Source organism: Eretmochelys imbricata, chromosome 1, assembly GCF_965152235.1.
Source record: "Eretmochelys imbricata isolate rEreImb1 chromosome 1, rEreImb1.hap1, whole genome shotgun sequence".
In the NCBI taxonomy this organism is placed as follows: domain Eukaryota; kingdom Metazoa; phylum Chordata; order Testudines; family Cheloniidae; genus Eretmochelys; species Eretmochelys imbricata.
In genome coordinates, this window is record NC_135572.1 from 303,135,197 (window position 1) to 303,159,826 (window position 24,630).

The 24,630-nt window shown below is 44.3% G+C and overlaps 1 protein-coding gene across 1 annotated transcript in view; it reads right to left on the minus strand.

Annotated features, from left to right (window-relative positions):
• The window catches only part of ANO6 (anoctamin 6), a 132,610-nt gene that overhangs the window by 57,890 nt on the left and 50,090 nt on the right, over positions 1 to 24,630 (minus strand). Inside the window, exon 3 of the mRNA XM_077840912.1 lies at positions 16,187 to 16,266. Within this exon, the coding sequence (XP_077697038.1) occupies positions 16,187 to 16,266 (80 nt within the window). The remainder of the gene's footprint in view (positions 1 to 16,186; positions 16,267 to 24,630) is intronic.

Here is a 24,630-nt window from a genome sequence, read left to right on the forward strand (position 1 = left end):
GGAATGATAGTGACACAAAAAATACATGTATCTACAAACATGAGCAATATGTAATCCTTTACAGCTGGGGGAAGGGGACAGGAGACAGCTGTACAGAAGAGGTGGGGGACAGATGCTGGACACTGAGAGCTAGGCCAGGCCAGCTATGTGCTGGGGTGAGCCAGATGTGCAGGTGAGAGGGACAGCCTACAGCCAGCTGTGTGGTGGGAAGAGCCAGCTGTGTGCAGGGGAGGGAAGCAGGGGAGAGGCACTGTAGACACTGCCAAGTAGGTGCAAGCGCTGTCCGCTCTGCAGCATGGCGAGGGAGCCCAGCGCCCAGTACCGGATTTACCATGGTGCCATGGAGCCGGGCCCACGCTCCAAAGGGGCCCCGGCCAGCCCACTTTCTCCTTTGGGGAGAAGAAATTTGGGGGCAGAAGCTTAGTGCTGCTAGTTCCTGGGGCTCCTGCTGCAGCAGGGCAGGCTCCACCGGCAGCCAAGCTCCTCCCCTGCCTCTTCCCGCAGTGTGCTGTGTTCCTGCCCCTGCCCCTCCCCCTTGCCCTGCCGCCGAACAGCTGTTTGCCAGCGCGAGGGAGGGGGAAGAGTGGAGCTGCAGCGCGCTTGCCACTCAGGAGAGGAGGTGGAGAAGAGGTGGTGGTGGTGGTGGCGGCGGCACCTTGGGGAAGGGGGTGGAATCAGGGCATACCCCCTCCAGTCCCCTGCCGTGATCTGCTCAGGGCAGGAGGCTGGGAGCACCCCCACCCCTCTGCCCTGACTGCTGCACCCCCCCTCCGCACACACACCGCCAGCCCCAGTCCTGACTCCTGCACCCCCCCACACACCGCCAGCCCCCAGTCCTGACTCCTGCATCCCCTCCCACATTCCAACCTGCACCCCTCGCACCAAACGGGAGCTGCCCAGGTAAGCACTCCACACCCCAACCTCCTGCCCCAACCCTGAGCCCCCTCCTTCACCCAAGCTCCTGGCCAGACCTCCCCCAGCCTGCTCCTGCACCATAACTCCCTCCTAGACTCTGCACCCCCAGCCCTGTGCTCAGTGCAGAGAGAGATGAAGAGAATGGGCTAGAACCAGGGAGAAGGTAGGTACCTGCTCTATGTCGGCAGAGGTGGGGGAGAGCCTGTTTACCCCCTCCCTAGCCCTGCTGCGCTTGCAGTTTACCCCCAGCCCCTCCCTTGCTCCAGGGACCAACCCTAGCTCCCATCCTGCTGTGCTTTTGCCCCTGGCCCCTGCCCACATAGGGCCATGCTCCAGTCAGCAGGGACTAATCCTCCCCCCATGCCTCACTGTGCTCATCTTGCCCCTGGCCCCTGCCTCGCTCCAGCTGGGGATCAATCCTTCCCCCCCGCTCCCCCTCCATGCCGCACTGTCAGGGTGGATAAAAATCAATTACTTTTTTAAAAAAAAATAAAAAATAGGCTTTTTCCCTCAAAAATCTGATTTAAATAAAAAAAAAAATCCCGATCTAAAGATAGTCTTAATTAAGATACATTATATCTCATAATGGAATAGGGATTATAAATTCTAATTCTATAGTCTGAGACAATATATTCATGTAATGTTTAAGAAAAGCTTTGTAAATGAGTTCTAATAGTTCATGGATTAGGGACCCAATCTTAGAGGGTTCCACAGGCTTCTGTATAGATTATTTAGGTTAATCTTTCTATCTACCCAATGGGACTCAGTGCTCAATCTAGAACAGGGGTCGGCAACTTTTCAGAAGTGGTGTGCCGAGTCTTCATTTATTCACTCTAATTTAAGGTTTTGCGTGCCAGTAATACATTTTAATGTTTTTAGAAGGTCTCTTTCTATAAGTCTATAATATATAACTAAAGGATTGTATGTAAAGATAATAAGGTTTTTAAAATGTTTAAGAAGCTTCATTTAAAATTAAATTAAAATGCAGATCTTATCAGTTTAGTGTGATCCTTGCCCTTGCTTTTCCTTGCTGAGTTTTCCAATGTCTGGCACGTATTTGGATACTTTAAGCTGCACACAGACTTCTGAGTGATCAGCTGTTAACCGGCTTGGAGAGGGACAGAGGACAGATTTAATGTGTGAAAATACCTGCTCACACAGGTATGTGGATCCAAATGCTGAAAGCATTGCAAACACAATTTTCTTCAAACAGTAAAATTTCTTCGAACAGGGACATCCAGCAGGTCAGAATAGAAGCCATGATCTCTCTCGGCAGCTTCAAGGGCACTTCGCAGATCTCCAAACTTTGATGCCCACAATTCTGAACTTTTTAACTGAATGAGCTGCATTTCAAAATCTTCAACACCCATCTACTGAAATACAGACAATTCCAAGTTGCTTTCGTTGAACTTTTCAGGTTTAATTAGAAAAGAAAGCATTGGGCCAAATCACTGGAAATCTTGAAATCGGTCAGAAAATTCTGATCCCAGTTCTTGCATGTACATTCTAATCCAAATATCAAACGCAGTGCGCTGTTCCACGTGCCGTGATAGTGATGTAAGCAGCAAATCAGGACTTAAAAATATCCCAGTACAGTGGCACTGGAACAGTTTTTAAGGTGAGGGTGCTGAGCTGTGTCCCCCTTGCCCCTGTCTGCACCCGTCACTGCCCCAGGCTGGGGCCAGTGGGCCACAGCTGGGGACAGCTGCAGAGCCCCAGGCCGGCAGCGGAGCCCCCGGGACCAGTGACCAGGACCCGGGCAGTGTGAATGCCACTGAAATCAGCTCATGTGCCGCTTTTGGCACGCGTGCCATAGGTTGCCTACCCCTGGTCTAGAAGATGGTCTCAAACGGTGGATTTGTATCTCCAGAGGTAACATGCTTGTTAACAGCAAAAATGTTTTTAAATAAATAAATAAATAAATAAATAGAGAGGTTAGAAATAACAGACCTCAACTCTATTGTCCCTCTGCAAATTTCTGTACACAGAGTCAATCCCTTACCTCTCTCTAAAAGTGAAAAGTTTCAAAAAGTTCAATGGATAGAAGACTGTTGGGAGCGGAATAGATCTGGACAAGGAGAAGAAGTCTGGAGATAAATGTGAGAAGCGAGGAACATATGCTTTTTTGTTAAAATATTATGTTTGCTGTTGAAGAAAAAAATGCAGAATACTAAACATTGTTCTTTCAGTTAAATAAAACAATTTAAATGTCTGTCTGGTGATGTTCTCCTCCTAATACAGCCTGGCAAGAAAATCCTCCAAATATTATTGATTAACCTGTTGAACTGGAGATAGTTCACCTCCCAATGACTTCATAAATATCCGCTTCAATTATCTTTGGTAAATGAAATAACCAAACAATCATTCATTTTCTGATATAGCTGTAAAACTCATCTGAAAATTTTTCAAAATAAATCACTCTGTTTAAAAATGTATAGTGTGTACCTTGTAAAAATGAAACCTACATCTATTTCTGAGATGTGAAGAATATGTACTAAGGTTATAACAACCAACAAGAATGCACTTTTATGTAGAAATCCATGATTAAATTGAGTCTTCCTGACTAGTGATTTAAAACATGATTTAAATCAAATCCACCCTGCCCGCTGTGCTCTTGCCCCTGGCCCCTTCATTCCCCAGCGGGACCCACAAATATGTTTGGCACCAGGCCCACAAAAAGTTAATCCAGCCCTGTTGGACCCCACCACCAAGTGCCCTGCCTGCCCAAGAGAAACTCCACAGAGGTTTTGCTAAGCCCAGGCCTGTGTAAGGAGGGGAGAAGTTGGCCACGAGTCTCAAGAGCAGCCAGCCCCCAGCTTCTGGCCTGTACCCTGGGGATGAGTCAGGTGTCTCCGGCCAGAAAAATCGGGGGAGGGAGGAGGGCGACATGAGCCTGGATACCCTTTCCCCCCTCTGATCGGCGATTCCAGGATTGAAGAGTCATTTTGGAAAAATTAATGGCAACAGCAGCAATTTCCAGAAAACACCGGCCCTAACGATCACATACTTCTTTTTCCACCTCATTCAGTACGCAGGATAGACATATAAAGGGGCCAAATGAAGGCTGCATGGGCACCCTTAAATCTGTTATTTCCTAACTTTTGAGTGCTTGACTTTGCAACCTAATTTTCTTTTAATAATGTGGAGGTTTTTTTGAACGTAACAGTATACAGACTATCATAATGGGGAGGGGCAAGAACGCTACAAGCCTGCAGAGGCTGGCCATTCCCCAGTGTCCTACATTTCAATAGCATGCATATATATATCACCTTTTATGTAGCTGAAAGATTAAGCAATTTCATTGCAACTTCGTGAGTCCAGGTCCACAAAGGGTTCACAGTTGTGAAAATATAACTGAAAGCCCATTTTTCAAATTTAATCCCGCTGGGAAGCCTTTGTTTAATTTATGTTTTTAGCTACTGTAAATAGTGTCCAGTTTTCTCCACATTACACACTTTATAAAGCGTTAAAGTAAAACAACAGATTAAACATGGGTATTTATCATTTTGTTATAAGATCAAAATTATGAAATACAAAGATCTATATTAATGTAATATTAAGTGCTGCAAAGTTAAAAAAATCGGGAAATGCAAACACTCAGGTTCCAATAGTCACACTAACTCAATTGTGTTGTACATCCCACATATTTTATTGGATAGCTTTTGTAACGTACAGTAACAGATTAAGCAACACATTTAATTGAAAAAAGGAGGAAAATAGAAAATAGCATATCTGTGTAATGCAGCTAAATTAACAATTTGTTGGAATCTTATTTTTTGTTATTTCATCTATTCAGCCATAATGTTATATTATTATACTCTCTTACTTTTCATTTTCAGGTTTAAAACCGTTAAGATGACACTTAAAAATACTGTTATCAGGGATTAAATTCAGACAAAGCTCTGGTAAATATTTTCAACCCTCCACCCCCGAGTTTTTATACCATGTGAGTGGACGAATGTGGGGGACTCCAGGAAATACTCTATAAGAATTTAAGCCCTGGCTATTATTAAATGAGTTGAACTGGGCTGCAAATTCAATGAGTTCGGCCTAAACATCAATAGCTTAATATAGCTCAAAGATTATAGACAGGCCTTTTCTATCTGACAGCCCTTTGGGAAGAAATAATCATGGGTCCAATTTTCAGAGCCTCAGCATAATCAGCTAATACATTTTAAGTAGTGATGCAGATATCACTCTTCCAGTCTGACATTACAATAATGCCCTAATACATAGCAGACTGATACTGATCAATACCGTTAAACAGTATGAAACAATACCTTTACCTGGTGAATAATTACATTTAGCACATATTACTTCATGTTTTGAAGACTCAAAGCACTATACAGTTCACTCCAATCAATCAATCAATCACCACAACACTCTTGTGAGATAGGTACCAGTTATCCTCATTTTATATATAAGGAATCCAAATGAGAGGTGACGGGCTAGACTGTGGGTAAATGTTTCAAATGCACCTAAGTAATTTAGGAACCTACGTTCCATTTTCAAAAGTGATTTAGACACTTAACTCACTGAGGTGCTTTCGGAAATTGTACCCTGTAATAACAATTGCCCTGAATAAAGAGTGGTGTATAGGAGCCCTAGGAGCCAGACAAAGCAACAAATTGTGACTCAGAGTCAGTGTCCTCTGCCCTTCTCTGGCTCTGTATTTAGTAAATTACTGCCCCTGTGAGCCTAACTAGCTACTATGGCAAGTGAATTATGGGGCACTTAGGCAGGGCTGCGCCCTCTCCCCATTTCTCTCCACTTCCTTCCCATCTACTTGCTAAGTGAGTGAGTATCAGGCGAGCAGCCCTTGCTCTTTCACTGTCAGGACAAAGCTGCAATCTGAACAGGGAAATAAAGGGGGAGTTTATCCTGAACAGCCAAGCAAGGTCTGGGATAACTTGGCTGGCAATGATGGTCCAAGGCCATGTGGCGAATGAGTGAGAACCTGTAGTGGAACTGAGGACATCCTGACTCTCGGTCCTGTGTTCTAGATCACCGTGCCTCTCTGGTGCAGAATGCTATTTGAATGTTTTGTCATACAAGTGTCATACATACGTGAAATCTAACTGCACGAGATTTCTCCAGCAGAAGATGAAAGGATAACATTCTAGCAGTGAGCATTCTTCAGCAGTAGCTTACGCCTGTACTCCAATTTCATGGAAACAATGCCACATGGCATTAGCCAGAGTGAAATGTGTCTACATTTACACCGGTTTCTCAGGACACTCAAATGGTCCGTGGGTGGAGGCATGGAAGGTCAGTAAAAAGATGAGAATGAAGAAAAATGAGTGAACTAGTAAAAGCCAAGAATGTGGTTTATTTATCTTTTACTACACCATGAACAAGCACAATATTTTAAGAGAAGCTGATCTAAGTGACAAGACCCTCTGCAGGAATGACTTGTCCAACTGGCATTTTTATGGCAGAAAACCCAAGCTCACACTATCTTTGAAATTACAGACGACAACTTTCACAAGATTAATTGCTCTTCAGTAATTTACCATTGTAGTAAAAATGTGCCTGCCTTGGACATCAGGTTATATATACACTGGGCCTTATCTGCTGCTGATGTAAATCCCTATTAGGGTGACCAGATGTCCCAATATTAGGGGCTTTGTCTTATATAGGCAACTATGCTCCCCACACCCCTGCAAAAAAAGTATCCTGATTTTTCACACTGGCTATCTGGTCACCCTAATCCCTATAGCACTAGTGAAGTCAATAGGACTGTGTCATTTTACACTACCTGAGAGTCTGACCCATTGTTTTGCTTTATCTTTAGATTATTTTTCCCTTACACATAGAATAACGTAACCATAACACCAAACCACAGAAGCTCCTTTGCACTAGTATAGGCTGCTTTTTCATTGATATTCAAGTGCCAAGTTCACGATCCATATTACGACTCAGACAGTTCTATTAAAAATCAAAAGAACTATAATGCTTTGCTGAATTTCCTTTTGTTGCCAGATGCCATCAGCCTGACATGGAATTAAGTTCTGGTTCCCAGGTGTCAGAAGTTAGTCTGGAAACAAGTTACCCTTCTGTCATGCCCTGAGCTTAACTACTTAACTTGGGCAGCAGGAGAGAGACTCTCTCTGAAAGGAACTCAGAAAGACTGAAACAAAATAATGTCCATATGGCTTGGGACCTCTTCAGGCCAGAGATTTTCTTCATTGTGTGAATTAGACAGAGCCAAACACATTGTTGGCACTTGAAATAATAATCACTTAGGTCCCTAGTTCTGCCACTCTTACTTGGAGTAGTACTTTACTCTGGAATATTCCCAAAGGCTCCATTGTCCCTTGGCCTAAAAGTCGCAAAGCACACGAGACGGGGCAGAACAGCAGGAGGGAAAGCAGCATTTTAGAAAGGCTGAAGGGATGCAGACTAAGAGTTGGGTAGACTGGACAGCAGCAAGTTGCTGTAAGGCTGGTCTACATGATGTGGCAACGTGCACTACAGGGATGTGATTTCTAAAGTACTCCAACATGTGCTCACTGACTGGCCTGTGTAAACCCTACTGGCTCACATTAAAAGGTCCCTGGCATGCATTAACATAGTGATGGGGAAAGGGCAGATTTTGGGAAAGATGTTGTAAGACTACAGAACTTACACTGCTAAAGTAGTACGAATCTTTCACAAGTCTGTGCTTGAACAAGTGACCTGTTGGGTGTTCAACCAGAGGCCTGTGCATGACAAAGCATTCACCATTTACTGGGAATGTTTTCTGAAATATGTTTTGTATCCCCCATGACAAGATGAATGCTGCAAGGGCTGTAAGTGGTGGTGCAGGTGTAACTTTGGTGTGGTGTTCTGTCCCATCTAGTGGCAGCGAGACCACTTAGAGCGAGTTAAATGAGTCTGCTCTACAGCCTTAGCCAAGAGCCAGTTGGCTTCTAGCTCATGCGGTAGAGGCTCATGCCCTAAGCTCCTGAGGCCCCAGGTTTGATCCTGCCAACGACTGGCGTCTGTTGGTGTTACACAGGAACAAGACAAAAGGGCAGGTGTTGGACCCAATAAGAATAGTGGTTTTATCCAGAAGCAGAAAGGGCAACAAGAAAATCCAATGTTGCAGATGATGGAGTGAGCAGATGTCTTCATCCTGGAGGTAATGCCCCAGTTATAGCCTGGTACTGACTACAGTCCCGGTAAGCTTCTGTTGCCCAAGAACAACTGTTGGGCCAGAGCTTCAAAAAAGTAAATACAGCTAGTGGTGTAAGCAGGCAAACTGATGCCACAAAATAAAAATGCACAGACCAATAGAACAGACAAAAAGATAGTTAAATGCCCGGCAACAGTTCAGGGAACAGAAAGACTCTTGTGCTTTCCACTTCTTCATATTCCAAACAAAGCTAGGAGCTGCCCTCACCCATCAGAGCACTTTGTCCCTTTATGATGTCTCGCGTGCCTCACTTTAATCCACAGTCACTCAGTGTCCTGGGCCCTTTAACAAAGGAAGCTGCGAGCCAGGACATTAGTGGGGCTTGGCCCTTTAAGGCAAAGAAGCTCTAAGAGTTGTAGTTCCCCCACGTGGACAAAATGAGCAGGAAAGCTCATGTGACGATATCAGGTGATAGACAGCTGACCTACAGTATAAAAGGCAATGAAGACTTTAAGAAGTAGAAAGCTATAGAAACAGTTTTGCAGCTCTCTAGGGAGAGATCAGACGAAGAGGGTGGCTCTCCACTAAGGAACTTGACCTCTGTGGTCTCCCTTACAGCCTCTTCTGGGCCATTATTGGAAGTGGCCCTAGGACACAGACAAGATAGTTGTGAGGAGAGGGTAGACAGCCCAAGGTGTTAGAGCTCCAGGGTTAGAGGGGCTAAAGGGAGGGTGTTGGGTTCTGCCTGTGATACCACTTGCCATAGTGGTGTGGAAACACCCTGTGTCAAAAGCGTAAAACTTGAAAAAGGGAAAAGAATTGTTCAAGTCCAGGAGGACTGAAAAGACTCTTAAGCTGGAGAATGGTCAAGCAACTTAGTCAGAAAGCTCAGGAGGGCTGGCTAAGGACTGCCAGTTCCCTTTTGTGCTCAGAAGAGTGTTTTGTTTAGTTGGAGTCTTATTTCATCCCTGGAAAGGGTAGACTTCTAGTGAGAGGATCAAAAATGCCAGCAGTGGCCTACCAGCCTGCAGCAGACTGTCAGGGATTTGTGAACAATGCTGGAGAGGTAAGCTACTTGCTTACATCTAGTAGCCTTCAGGTAGACTCAGCATAGCTTTCTGCTACATGTCAGGGGCTCAGACCAAGTGCAGAGAAACTCTGGGCTTCGGTGACAAGTGGGCAGAGCAGTGACTGAATACCATAGCCTGCAATGACAGAAGCTTTCTGAAAAGCCTGAAGACTGAGTATGCAGCTGGAGCCAGTGCACCAAGACAATATGGGCAACCTGAGAGGTAGCTGCATTTCCAAGATTGTATCCTCTCCTATTCTTGGCTTTATACAGTTCAAGAATGCCAAGTTATGAGCACTCTACTTCCTCACTGCGCTCTCCAGAAGCCCTTGTGACATTGCACCCGATAACGCTTCATAGAAATATGCTTATGAATGTAAATATGACATAACTAGAATATGTTTTATGCTACATATACCATGTAACATATCTCTGCAAAGGTTATGATCTACTGAATATATTCATCCTATTTGTATGCATGTATCGTTTTTGTATTCGAAGTTATGAATATTGTCTGTGTACTTGTTTGATTTTAAGTAGCATCAGGGAAGCATTTGGTCAGCTTCCTGAGAAAAGACCATTCTCAGTAATTGCCCAATCAAGAAACACTTAATCTGACAATAGACTTTGAAGGACGCCAATCCACACCTGAGCTTTCCTGAAAACATTCCTGTAGAGAACTAAAGGAGTACTTGTGGCACCTTAGAGACTAACAAACTTATTTGAGCATAAGCTTTCATGAGCTACAGCTCACTTCATTGGATGCATCCGATGAAGTGAGCTGTAGCTCATGAAAGCTTATGCTCAAATAAATTGGTTAGTCTCTAAGATGCCACAAGTACTCCTTTTCTTTTTGCGGATACAGACTAACACAGCTGCTACTCTGAAACCTGTAGAGAACTAAGCGATGACTTGCCAGGGGCCTCCAAAACTCCATCCTGTAGAGGTTTCAGAGTAACAGCCGTGTTAGTCTGTATTCGCAAAAAGAAAAGGAGTACTTGTGGCATCTTAGAGACTAACCAATTTATTTGAGCATGAGCTTTCATGAGCTACAGCTCACTTCATAGAGGGGATTCTACACAGGGGGAGGGAGGGGTTTCCACCTACAAGAGAGAAACTATATAAAGCTCTGGGAGACCCCTCCATCTGGTCTTCAGCTGGCTCAAATCACTTTTTACTTATTAATTAACCCAGAGTATGTATTAATACCTGGAGGGGGGCAAACAGCTGTGCATACCTCTCTATCAGATTTCAGAGTAACAGCCGTGTTAGTCTGTATTCGCAAAAAGAAAAGGAGTACTTGTGGCACCTTAGAGACTAACCAATTTATTTGAGCATGAGCTTTCGTGAGCTACAGCTCACTTCATCAGATGCATACCGTGGATCTGATGAAGTGAGCTGTAGCTCACGAAAGCTCATGCTCAAATAAATTGGTTAGTCTCTAAGGTGCCACAAGTACTCCTTTTCTCTCTATCAGAGTTATAGAGGGCAAACAGTTTATGAGTTTACCCTGTGTAAGCTTTACACAGGGTAAAAAGGAATTATTTGGGGTTTAGACCCCATTGGGAGCTGGGTATCTGAGTGTTGGAGACAAGAACACTTCTTAAGCTGTTTTCAGTTAAGCCTGCAGCTTTTGGGGGACGTGGTTCAGACCTGGGTCTGTGTTTGTAGCAGGCTAACATGTCTGGCACAACCAGACAGGGCACTGAAGTCCCAAGCTGCCAGGGAAAACAGGCTCAGAGGTAGTCTTAGCACATCAAGTCAGTTCCCAAGGGGGTATCTGTGATCCATCCCGTCAGCCCTCTCTGGAAATCTCCATGTCTCTCTCTCTCTCTCCCCTCCCCCCCCCCATATATAAAATTAAAATATGGAACACACGGGGATTTTGTGAAGCTTCATTGTTTGCCAAGTGCTTTGTGATCATCTGATGAAATGTGCTAAAGAAATGTAAAATTATTTAGTATCACAGACTTAAAATAAGATATTGTGTTCTTATTTTCATATTGACCAATGCACACTGCAACTTGGCTGACATTAAGACCCACAAAGTCCTTTATTTCTGGAATCTGCAAATTCATTTGTGTACCAGAGGAAAATGGGGTGTGTCACAAAGCAATAAAACTGTTACGCCGTTAACTGTTTTTCTTCTGACTCCTGCTGTGTAATAAAATGTAATGAAGTGCTAAAACAAAGGTATGTTTTTAGTTCTGTTTTTAGCAATGAGATTAGCAAGCATCAGTTAAAAGGAAAACTTTCCTATATGGTTTCAGTACCCCAACATGTAAAAGGAGACAGCTGATTCCTTTCTATTTACTGAATGAAGCTCAATACTAAAACTAAAGCTTTTGCACCAGTTAGAACAGAGAACTATACTGGGAATCATTAGTACCCCCTTGACTTAAGAAAACTGATGGTAACTGCTGACATATGATGAAGTCATTTGACTGTGCTGTGCTAACTTAGGTTAGATATCCAGCTGACTTCCTGTTATATTTTTCATTTAACTTTTGCAGCTGACACAAGAAATTTGTTAAGCTTTATGAAGAAGAGGCTAGAAGTCTTTACCTTGACATATGGCTGAAGCCAGCGCTCCCTTGAACGACTGGTTTTCAGCCCCCAGGTAAGGGAAGGGATGGGGAAATTCATACTTTCAGGATCTTTGGGTGCCCTCTAAGGCTACATCTGCACTCCACTCCACTGATGGCAGCGTGTAGGGTATGTGTAGCAAGATGTGGAAAGCAGGATGCATCCACACTGTGGCGTGTAGCTACACACGTTGGTTAAAGACTCTGGCGGGGGGGAGGCAGCTGGAGCCTTTCCCCCCTACCAGAATCTTTCCCTATGATGGAGAAAGACTCCATCAGCAGGACACTACACTGCTAAAAGCAGCAGTGTAGACAGGGAAGCACTGTTTGGGCAGGGAGAGAGCTGTACAGGGTATGTACTCGGGTACATATGCACATCCTTCAGGCATGTCTTTACTTGCCTAAGCCATGCCTCACAGTTTACACTGCTATTTATACTGGTCTAGGAGAGCTACCCATGTATATACTCTGCACACTGCCGAAAGCAGCATGCAGTGTAGACGTACCCTCAGGCTGAAAGGTATGATCTGAATGGATACGCTAATACACTAGTTAGAGTTTTGGGGATGATTCCTCCCATGAAATTGTTGAACTTAACTCTCTTACAGATTGCAACCTTGACAAATTGGAGAACTGGTCTGAATTCAAAGAGATGAAATTCAATAAAGCAAGTGCAAAGTACTTTGCTTAGTAAGGAAATTTCAGACACACAGCTACAAAATGGAGAATAACTGGGTAGGTAGTAGTAGTGCAGAAAAGGTTCTAGGGGGTAGAGTGGATCACAAATTGCATATGAGTTGACAGTGTGATGCAGCTGTGAAAAAGGCGAATACCATTCTGGGGTGTATTAACAGGAGTGTCGTATGTAAAACATGGGAGATGATAATCTCATTCTACTTGGCTTTGGTGAGGCCTGAGCTGGAGTAGTGTTCAATTCTGGGTACCCAGAGGCACGTGCAAAGGAGGGGCAAGCAATCAGAGCAGGCACAGAACTCCTCCAGGGCCAAAGGAGAAGTGGGGAGAGCCAGCTCCACTGGCCCGGGGCCATGGCAGGAAGATCTAACTCCTCCAGCTATGGGGGGCACAGAAAGCAGCCAAATTTTTATTCCTGTGCATGCTCCTGTGGGCACCGCACCTTAGGAAAGATGTGGACAAACTGAAGACAGTCCAGAGGAGAGCAACAAAAATGATAAAAGGTTTAGAAAACCTGATGGATCAGGAAAGGTTAAAAAAACTAGGAATATTTAGTCTTGAGAAGAGAAGACTGAGGGGGGACCTGATAACAAGCTTCAAAAATGTTAAGGGCTGTTATAATGAGGACAGCGATCAATTGTTCTCTGTGTACACTGAAGGTAGGACAAGAAGTAATGGACTTAATCTGCAGCAAGGGAGATTTACATTAGATATTAGGAATAACTTTGTAACTATATAAGGGTAGTTAAACACTGGAATAGGCTTTCAAGGGAGGCTGTGGAATCCCAGTCACGGAAGGTTTTAAAAAACAGGTTAGACAAACACCTGTCAGGATGGTCTAGATTTACTTGGTCCTGCCACAGCACAAGGGGCTGGACTTGAAAACTTCTTGAGGTTCCTTCCAGTCCTATGTTTCTATGAGTCTATATTATGGCTGCTCTTACATCCAAAACAAAAAGAAAAGGAGGACTTGTGGCACCTTAGAGACTAACAAATTTATTTGAGCATAAGCTTTTGTGAGCTACAGCTCACTTCATTGGATGCATTCAGTGGAAAATACAGTGGGGAGATTTATATACACAGAGAACATGAAACAATGGGTGTTACCATACACACTGTAACGAGAGTGATCAGGTAAGGTGAGCTATTGAGGAACGGCGGGGGGGGGGGGTGTTAAGGATAAACATGGGGAAATAGTTTTACTTTGTGTAATGACACATCCACTCCCAGTCTTTACTCAAGCCTAAGTTAATTATATCCAGTTCGAACTACATTAAAGACCATTAAGGTTACAAAGTCAAGCACTCGAGTTGGAAAATACTTCAATTAAGACTGCCTGTGCAACCTCCATTTGGCCTCTCTGAGTGTATGCATTATGATAGGCTTTACTTCCATGACCAATTACTATTCCCCCATCTGGCCCCAGGCTTTATTTACTGCATACCATCCAAATTGCGTACTGAACACATTATTATTTTCCTCCTGTGTGTTTCTATGGTATCCGGGTACTTCACGAACATTAATGAATTTATCTTCACAATTCAGCTCTGAGATAAAGTGGCATTATCTCCATTTTATAGACTGGGATGGGTGCTTGGGAATGAGGCACACCGAGATCAAGCCAAAATGGAAATGTGTCTACTAATTTTGGGTGCCCAACTTGAGATACCAGGGGACTCATTTTTTTCAGAGTACTTAACATTTTTTTACAGCCCTTTATTTGTTCAAAGCATAGCTCGAATCTACTTCACTTGCAGTTGTGAATGCTCAGTACTTCTGCAAATCTGGCCCTTGTCTTTTCTGGTACACCCTTAAAATAGGGAACACATCAGTAGTGGTCACCTTTGAAAAGCCTGGTTTAAGTGACTTTCCCTGCATCACACAGAAACTCTGTGGCAGAGACAGAATCCAGTTCTCCAAGGCAGCATTCTGGTTCCTTGACCATAAGACCATCCTTTCCCTTCTTCAAGCCCCTTGCCTCATTCACTACACACCTTCCAGTTTTCCTAAACAGTGGAGAAGGAGTCCTACACATAATAGGCTCTGTCTCTATACAACCTTGATTCATTCCTAGAGCGCTGTCCAACCTTTGTATTGAAGAGGGTAGGGGTCTTGTGGAAAGAAATCGTGTAGGATCATGTAATTAGACTTTATCATAATGTATATACAAGACACAGGCAGCCTTATTTCTGGCATTTTCTAACTTGAGTGTTTGACTTTGCAATCTTAAACATTTTTTAATAAAGAGTTTTTGGATGTCACTTCCCTTTCTTTAAAAAAAATAGGAGAAAAGGAAGCATATTGACCTGCAACTTGGGTCATCATCAGAGCTTGGACTTTTACATCCACAGCACAGACTTCTACCACTTGAGCTACCAGAGCAGGGGTGGGCAACAATTTTCACAGGGGGCCACTCCATGAATTTTGGAAAGTTATCACGGGCATTTCTACTATATTAATGGAGGGTGTGTGGGGTCTGGGAGGGAGTTTGGGTGCCAAAGGGAGCTCCAGGCTGGTGCAGAGTGTTGGTGTGCAGGAGAGGGTGAGCGGTGTGGGCTCTGGGAGGGAGTGTGGTGCAGGAGGGGGCTCTGGGCTGGGGCAGGGGATTGGGGTGTAGAAGGGGGTGCAGAGTCTGGGAGGGAGTTTGGGTGCAGCAGGGGGTTATGACCTGGGGCAGGGGATTGGGGTGCAGGAGGGGGTGCGAGGTGCAGGCTCTGGCTGGGAGGTACTTACCACTCTGCTCCCGGAAGCAGCTGCAACCGGCTGCTGCTGGAACGTCTCTGCGCGCCCCTTGGGGGGAGGGAGGCAGTGGGTCTCCTTGCGCTGCCTGCATCTGCAAGCACCACCCCCACAGCTCCCATTGGCCGGTTTCCAGCCAATGGGAGCTCTGAGGATGGAACTGGGGGTGGGGGCAGCACACAGAGCTGCTTCTCGCTTCCGGGAGCGGCCTGGGGCCACAGCACGCAGGCAGCCTGCCTGAGCGCCCCGCTGCACCGCCGGAGTCATGGCGGGCTGGACAGAAATGATAGACAGGCTGGATCTGGCCCATGGGTTGTATTTTCCCCACCCCATACTAAAGTAACTGGTAGCAATAGTAGGCTGTTATCCTCTGTGGGCCATCCACTAGAATGGCATGACCCACACACTTTGCTAGTGGAATCCACAGCTTAAAAAGGAAAGCGTTAAGCAACTTAACTATGGGCAGCTACTAGCTTCCCCTATGATTACTTACTACATTTATTTCTTGAACTGATTCCCGTGTTACTGAGGACGAAGTCAAGAATCCTCATGTGTTCTAGACCTAGTTGTTGCAAGAAGTAATCCTTTAAGTCGTCTTAAAAAACTGCTCCTCTGCACTCTGTCATGTTATAACATTTGACCAACATATGTATGTTGCTTAAAGCGATAGGCTCCTTGTTAACACCTAAATCCAACAGTACTAAACATGCTCAGTAGAGTAACGAAGCACACAAATTACAGATATCCTAGAAATTAAGGGGGTATGTTTTCAAACCAGTTTGAGGCCTGACCTCCATATTTCTGTGTGTAATCTGGAGATCACAGTTTGCACTCTAAAGTAAAGTGTCAGTGCAAAGCTGAGTAGCTGCAACTCCAACTTACACGAATCAGTGGCCACAGTCTAGTTAGAGATGCAGCTATTCAGACGCATGCATGAATCTGAGCTGCAGGCACTAACTGCACCTGCAAAAGGAGAGCCACTCTTCTGGAAGCCTACCCTTAAATTGTACAAAACACTGTAATTTCGTTGGAAATCTAAAGGTAAACTTAAAGGGAAAGAGTACTCACCCACTCTGAAGCATGAAGCTTTTGCTGATCTGGCACTGTTCCATAGCTTGGAACAATGGTCTGTTCCACTTCTTCCAAGACTAAAAAAGAAGTAAACAGAAGTGTAACACTGTAGTGCATCTGTTTGTAGCTTTTAAATAAGTGGCTTGACGGCAAAGTGCTTTACTGCACTTCACATTTTCAGGATTTACTTAGTTTTGTCCTTCCACACTTTCAAATACAGTCAAGCTTGGTTAATCAACATACATTTATACAGTTGGGGTGATTCTCGACTCCTTTAGACTGATTTTGTCTATGGAATTACACTAGCAAAACAGAATAAAGAATAACACCCTTAATTTTTATTTGGAGAAGACTTTCTATTAGCACCTCACTGTTCATGGTGGAAGAAAGGTTATCATTAAGGTCTAGATTCTACCACCTTTACTCACAAGCTAAATAGTACCTTACTCTGCAAGGAGCCCTGTTCACATAATATAACTGAAAAGCCAATGGGGTATTTGCCAACTGAGGTACTATTCAAGGCTTGTCTATGTGACAGATTTTAGGGGCGGAGGGTTGGGCAGAGATCTAGCTGTACCAATGCAAAACTCTTATTGTAGATATGTTGCATCGGGATAAGAAGCTTTCACCAGAGCAACATATCTACACAAGAGAGTTTGTAATGGTGCAGCTACACTGTTGCAAAAAATCCCAGTGTCAACATTATCTCATGATGAGTCAGGGTGCCAGGATCTGGCTCCATGTGTACCAAGCATAGATACGCCCTGGCTGAGGCAGACTGTACTTGTTACGCAATAAGTTACCAGTGTGAGAGAATTCCTTATTTCAGGTCAAGTGTGGTATAGACAGTGACACTGCAACATTTACTCATGCCATTGTGTGAATGACTTCCATGTAACCTGAAGGGATAACTTCCTAACTATCACAAGCACAATAATATTAATGTACTGCCCTAAGCAATATCTTCCTTGCTTCTCTAGAATGGCATCCTGCAAAAAGAATCTACGTCCTGGTTCCAGCAATGTAAGACTTCTCTTCTAAAATGACAATATAAAAATCAAGATGATTTAATGAAAGACACCACTCTGCATCTCTCAACACCATAATCTAATATCAGCCGTCTATCAGTTGCCTACAGGCGGGAAAATTGGCTGCCAATTCAAGTACTCGGTGAATTATAAGATAATTATCAACCCCAAGAAATGTATTAGAGGCTAATTATCAGAATATTAATGAAAGGTGAATCATTGTGAGCCATCAGGATCATGATCTTCCCTCAGCTTTTTGATATGAATTTCACATTATTCTCTTTTCGGGTTCTGAAAAAAAAAGCGTTAAACACACACATTTGAGGTTAGAGAAGAATGGGTGAGGGGAGAAGATTACTATTCTCTCCCCCCTGTGGGCAAGCTACTTTAGCTCTTTTTGCTATTTTTCATGCCCTACATACCTTAAAAATGGAAGGGATGGCCTTCACTGTGGAAAGGTCACTGGGGCACTGGCATACAAGTGCTGAGTGGTGAGTCTGGGCCCCAGCATTAACACTCACCAATCGTAGTAAGCAACTTGACTAGATGGTGTTTTTAGAAGGCTATTTAAACAGGTATCAGATAAACAGGTGAGACTCACCAACCTCACTAGTACCTAAACTACATTATATATGCCCAGATCCTCAGAAGGTGTAAATAGGTGTTACTCTGTTGACTGTGCTGACTTACACCAGCTACAGATGTGGCCCTACAGTGCTTGCTGATCCAAGATGTAAAAAGACTTTGAATAGTGTACCACAAAGGAGTATCCTTAAAGCTATTGCTACAGCTCAGGAGAATAATGTTTATGGTTCTAAAACGGCACATTGTTAAAGCCCCTAGCTGCTTATAGTTTGGTTGGACTTTGTAGTAGATGTTGAGCCATCAGTTTCCAGAGCTCTAGCGTGGTGATGGTATTTAGTCCAGGGAGTAAAGCAAAAACAACTCCATGAATTTTCCGTCAGCATAAGCTTCAGAAACATTTGAATCATAACCTAAATGTTGGCCCAGCTGGATAATCAGACTTGGTCAGCTCTCAAAATAACCGTTTCTGAAGCTGATGGGGGAATTACAGAAAATCTTAAAAGCTGGCCAGTACAGGCAAACATAAAACAGGAAGGAGCCCAGAAGTCCAGTTGAAATAACAGACACATTCTAAATCCTATTACGGGTAATCAGATAACAATGATACAATTCAGCATTTCCTGCATGGTTACCACATATGCACATCATTATTCTTTTTGTAATGGCTCAATCCAAACCAGTGTGAGAAAATGGAAATTACATAGTGCCTATGTAAGGATAGTAGTGTTCATCACTTTTTATACTCCTAAACACGGGTGCTGCACAGAGTTAAAGACCTCTGCATGTTCTATCTCTGTCCGTGGCATATGTCTGAAATCCTGTGGAGGAGAGAGGGTTATTGCCGGTACTGCAAAAGGGGTAGGGACTAGATGGAGAGCAGGTATTTTGTACAGTCATCCACTCAAAAATTTGCATTCCATTATACTGAGCAAGCAGATGTGCAAAGTGAAAAGCATGTGACAAGAAAATTTGCTCCAGCCACTGAACTGAAGCAATAAGAACCATGTGTTAAAAGTGGGCTTGGTGCAAGGCACTCGTTATGTGTAATTGCACAGCACACCTCAGTGCTATCTAGAAATCACTTCAGCCACAATTGGAGAGAGACGAAAGTATGACATTCATGGTGGAAAGGCTCACACTTATACTTGCTCACAAGTACTAATAGTCTGGGACTCATCAGCAATAACCATCAAAAGCAGCACAGAATATCACTGTACAAATACATATATCTTACACACCTTTTGTTGGAACATTGTCCCGTACAATGCCTGGGCCAGCGGTAGGCCACATGCAAAGGGGACCAGACCACTCCCACCAGCTGGGACGCTGGCCCATAATCCCTCTTACTTCAATTTAAACAAGCATTTTATTGCTGACCCAAACCCCAATATCAGAGTACCCACACTACTGTTTCACTGTGTACTTAATGGCATCACCCCTTCAGGCATGCAAGTTCGCTGCACCGAGCCTTTAGTAAAACAACATGTTTACCTTTTTTTTTTTTTTACTTCAGTAGCATACCAACCACAGTTCATGCTTAGGTTAGAGTCTGTCAGATACAACTGTATGTAATGTTGCTTGCTCAGCTAACTAAGGCTTTGTCTATGCTAGGACTTTTGTTGGTCAGGGGTGTGAAAAAATACACCCCAACTGACAAAAGTTTCACCAACAAAAGCACTGGTGTGGCGAGCATTATGTCGGTGGGAGATGCTCTCTCTCGCCGACATAGCTACCACTGCTTATTAGGCGTGGTTTCATTATGCCTTTACAGAGTAGCTACACAGGAGACCTTACAATAGCGCGGCTGCAGTGATACTGTTGTGCCGCTGTAAGGTCCATAGTGTAGACCAGTGGCGGGCAACGTGTGGCCCGTGGGCCACATGTGGCCCATCAGGGTAATCCGCTGGCGGGCCACGAGACAGATTGTTTACACTGACCGTCTGCAGGCACGGCCACCCACAGTTCCCAGTGGCCGCGGCTCGCTGTTGCCATTGGGAGTTGCGGGCGGCCGTGCCTGCAGACGGTCAGCGTAAACAAACTGTCTTGCAGCCTGCCAGCAGATTACCCTGACGGACCGCATACGGCCCGCAGGCAGCAGGTTGCCCACCACTGGTGTAGACAAAGCCATAGTCTCAGAAAGGGAACACAAGATATCGGATAGGTTTGTCTGCTCTGTGACTCTGCTTGACCTACAAGTTAAAGACCAGGGGTCAGATTCTGTGCTGCATCTCTTGAAAGATGCAACTCAGAAGGCGCTCTTCAACAAGAGTGGGGGACAGAAGTCCCTTTATGGCACCTTTGTGTTGACAACATTCTGGGATGCTGGGGGGTGGGGAGGGGTGCGGAGGGAACAACTTGCAGCGTAAGGTAGAGCAGAGCCAGGAGTTGCTCTAACTCACAGTCTCCCCACAGTTGTCTATAGGTTACTCTGAAGCCAAGATTAGCCACACTGCAGAGTGCACTGACCATATCCCTGTCCCTGTCCTTGACATGTCCTTACATCAGTATAAGCCACTTATGAGGCTCTTTTACAGCCAATATACTGCTGTGGACAGGCTGTGGAAGGGGTCAGAATTTGGCCTCAGCACTGCATCAGGAGACCTGGGTTCTGTTGTTGGCTCTGGCACAGATTTGCTATGTAATCCTAGGGAAGTTTCACAGCCTTAGTTTTCCCATCTGTAAAATTTGGATATTTGCCTGCCTCAGAGGCATAGTGAGGCTGGATTTACTAAGGTATGTAAAATGCCTTGAGAGCTTGTCACAGAGGTAGCTGGCCCTTTTTAGGGAAAATGGGGCCTCTGCTCCCAAGTGACAAGATCAGTTCACCTCCCCAGGTGGGTAATGAATGAGGTAATGTGATTAACTCAGGCCAGGTGTCAGGATGGAAGGCAGGAAGGGACAGATTTCTGGGTAGTCTGTGAAGAAGGGAGTTTGAGTGGGAGCCTAACACTCCAGCTAGGAGGGCTGGGCCTGGGAATTCCAGGCAGGACAGAAACAGAAACCTGAAGAATTGCAGCTGGCTGGAGAAAGCAGCTGTAGGTGAGCGCTGCTGTAAATAAACTGAACTGAACACAGTTTTGGGAAGAGGACTTGGGGCTCCTGATTTAAGGAGTGTGAGGAACTTGAGTGAAAACCAGAAGGTGGAGCAGAGAGAAGGAAGTGGATTTTGTTGTTGTTTTTTTTTTTTAAAAGTTCACGTAGACTCAAAGTAGGCCCCTGGCAGAGGACTTATGTCTCATGCCTTTGGGACTGTGTGGTGTTGTTTGAATGTTGATAAAGGCAAACTGAGGCAGGGTGCTAGCAGGGCCACCCTGGACTCATGAAGGAGTGACTAGGTGGTGGCTGACCCTGTTACAGAGCCTGAGATGAAAGGGACTATGGAAGTGTAAAATATTACTGCAATACAAAGTGTGTCATTTTATCATTTGGCTGCTTTTGTGTTGCAGTTTCACTGAAAACTAAAAATTTCTATTATGCAGCAGCTAGTTGATACTAACTGTAAGCCGTTTATCTGCTTTTGTAGTCTCTTTGCTACATTTTTCAATCAAATAATTCAGTTTTACTTAGTATTACACTATTTCCATATTATGATGGAGGATGTGTGAAATCTCATTGAATCTGATGGGTATAATAACCATCCTTTGCTCAGCATAAATGAAAGAAGTGGTTGGAGTAATGTAATTGAAACAACAGTAGCCATCACCTGAAACACAGGCCAAATGCAAGGCTGGTAGAAGGGGTTTTGCTAGGTATCATTTGATGGAGGTGTGCGTTGGTGAGCAGAAAGCAGATTGAAGGATCTTGGCTTATTTAGCCTAATGAAACAAAGGCTGAAGGGAGCTTTGATTGCTCTCTATAAACATGATAGAAGGATAAACAGCAGGAGGGAGAGGAGTTATTTAAATTAAGGGTCAATGTTGGCACAAGACCAAATAGGTATAAACTGGCCATCAACAAGTTTAGGCTTGAAATTAGATGATGGTTTCTAACCTTCAGGGGAGAAAAGTTCTGGAACATCCTCGCCAGGGGAGTAGTGGGAGCAGAAAACCTAACTTGTTTCAAGACTGAGCTTGAGAAGTTTATGTAGGGGATGGTATGATGAGACTGCCTATATTAGCATATGGCCCATCCATGACTGCTATTAGCAAATATCTCCAATGGCTGGAGATGGGACGCTACATGGGGAGGACTCTGAGTTACTACAGAGAATTCTTTCCCAGGTGTCTGGCTAGTGGGTCTCACCCACATGCTCAGGGTCTAAATTGATCAACACATTTGGGTGGAAAGGAATTTTCCCCCAGGTCAAACTGGGAGAGACCCTGGGTTTTTTTTTTTGTTTTTGTTTTTTTTTTGCATTCCTCTGCAGTGTGGGGTACAAGTCATTAACTAGCTGGTTTGAACTAGAACAAACAGTAAATTCTCTATAACAAAGTTTTTATATCAAGATTTGAGGACTCTAGTAACTCAGCCAGAGGTTATGGACCTATTATAGGAGTGGATGAGTGAGGTTCTGTGGCCTGCGATGTACAGGAGCTCAGACTAGATGATCATGATGGTCCCTTCTGGCCTTACACTCTGAATCTTGGGAGAAAGCGGAGAAGTTTTTGGGGAGAGGGCTAACTGGAAAGAGGCTTGCAACAGAGAGCAAATAAACTGCAACCTGTTTGATTCTTACTGAGTTTGGGGAAAACAGGATTTTGTACACATTCTTTGTAAATAAAGAGGATTGTACGAAAGAAATACCTGAGTCATCAATTTCTCCTTTTAACAGAAACAATCAGCATGACTGTATATTGACTAACTGCTTGGGCGAAAAGAGGAATGATTATTCAGGCTTCTAAATTATAGCAGGGTGACAGCTCTTCTATATAAGACCAGCTTTCTGTTTAAAACTCGGTTGTTCTAAGTGTTCTAAAATCCATACAGTTGTTCAGACTGGCTTGAATTTTGGTGTGCCTCAGGGGGGCGTGAGGAGTAAAACAGCTTTTTCTTAAAGTTGACACATTCTGGCAATTTGTGTGGAGGTGTGTGGTTCTTCCCCCACCTCCCAGCCTTCACAGATGGAGATCAAACTAAGGCTCATTGCACCAGGGTCTCAAATGCTTGATGGTTACCCCCAACAGAGTGCATGGCACCCACCAGCCCTTTGAGGAAATCAAATTAAAATGTTATTTGAAAAAGTTTGCTTCTCCATTTAGGCACCCTGAGGCCTCAGCATCAATTCACACATCAAATGCACTACACTGAGCATACACTGAAAGAGAGGCTATTTGGAAAATAACTCAGCAACCACAAGATGTGTAAAAAGAAAAGGAGTACTTGTGGCACCTTAGAGACTAACCAATTTATTTGAGCATGAGCTTTGTGTGTGGCTCTGAGGGTGTGTGTGTGGCTCTGAGGGTATTTTATGGGCTTAGAATTCAAGCACTGCAAGTTCAAATCTGGCTCAGAGCAGAAATCTGAAGGGGAGGGAAAGGCATATTGTCTTTACCAAAGGGGGATTTTTATTTTGGTGAAATGTCATCTCAGTACAGAAGAATATTCAGAAGGCACTGAAATAAATAACGTATATACATTAATATATTAAAATGAAGTATGTTACACAAATGCTTTCTGGAAGTGGAGGGTGATTAGCGATAGAAGAATATGCAGGGAGATAGGTTGAGGGAATCACATGATGGGGAGAAGATGGGGATTAGACAGAGTGACAGGGGGACTGAGGGAGACTAGGCCAGGGTGCCTGTAAGCCCCACATTCACGTTCGGGGGGGGGGCACCCAATCTCCAGGGGTGTGACGGAGGCAAGGTTGCCCAGTAATAGCTAATGCCCTTCCAAAACATTGAGTTCAGCAAAACTCAAATATCTGAAAACCAGGAAATACAAAATTACGCTAAATGCCCACACAACTTTAACTCTGCCCTCTTTGAGCAATGCCCCAATACACCCATCAATCTCTTTTTCTCTGTCTTTTCACTACAATGGGTAGGTGTTATTTACACTTGTCCTCCTAGGCTCAAACACTGAGCCTACTTCCCTGGCAAAATACCACTCTGGTAAAATTTAACAACCATTTTATACCCCCTTCAGACTTGCACAGAGGATACCGCCTAAACTTATACTTCCCCTACCCATCACAGAATCCACAGATTGCTGTCATATTCCACTATACTACTGACAGCAACCCTGTCAAGGAGACCCCAGTGCCCTGTTACTGACACAGCCTACACAATTCTGTATTGAAATGACGTAGACTGGAACCTCAAGGTGCACATGCACTAGTGATGACATGACGGGGTGGTGGTGCTCAGACCCAGATCTCCTCATATCACAGCTCTTCCAAACTGCTCCACTTATCCTTCCACTATTCAGTACAGCTACAACTAACACAGTGAATGCAGCTGGAAAGCATGCAGATAATTCCCAGGGGTGATTCCCAGCTTCAGGGGTGTAGTTAAGGTTGTGCGGGCATTTACCTTAACTCTGCATTTCCTGGTTTCCAGATGTTTCAGTTTTGTGGCACTCAGCAGTCTGGAAGGGCATGAGCTATCACTGGGATAGTGATAAGTTACCTCTGAGTTACTGAGGTTTTTTGCCATTCAATTATCTAGAGAAGCCAAACCAATCAGAACAGAACTACTCCAAACACCAAGCTCTCTCTGCACAATACTGATCACGTGTAATCTTAAAAACGGAGTTTTTCGTTTCAACCCTGTCAGACACACCAAAGGACAAAAACTCAGCCACGGCAATGAGTAAGACACCTACTGTGTAATCACTAATGTAATGCCAGTCTGCCCGTACTTTCAATTCCCCAATGTCCTCAAACAT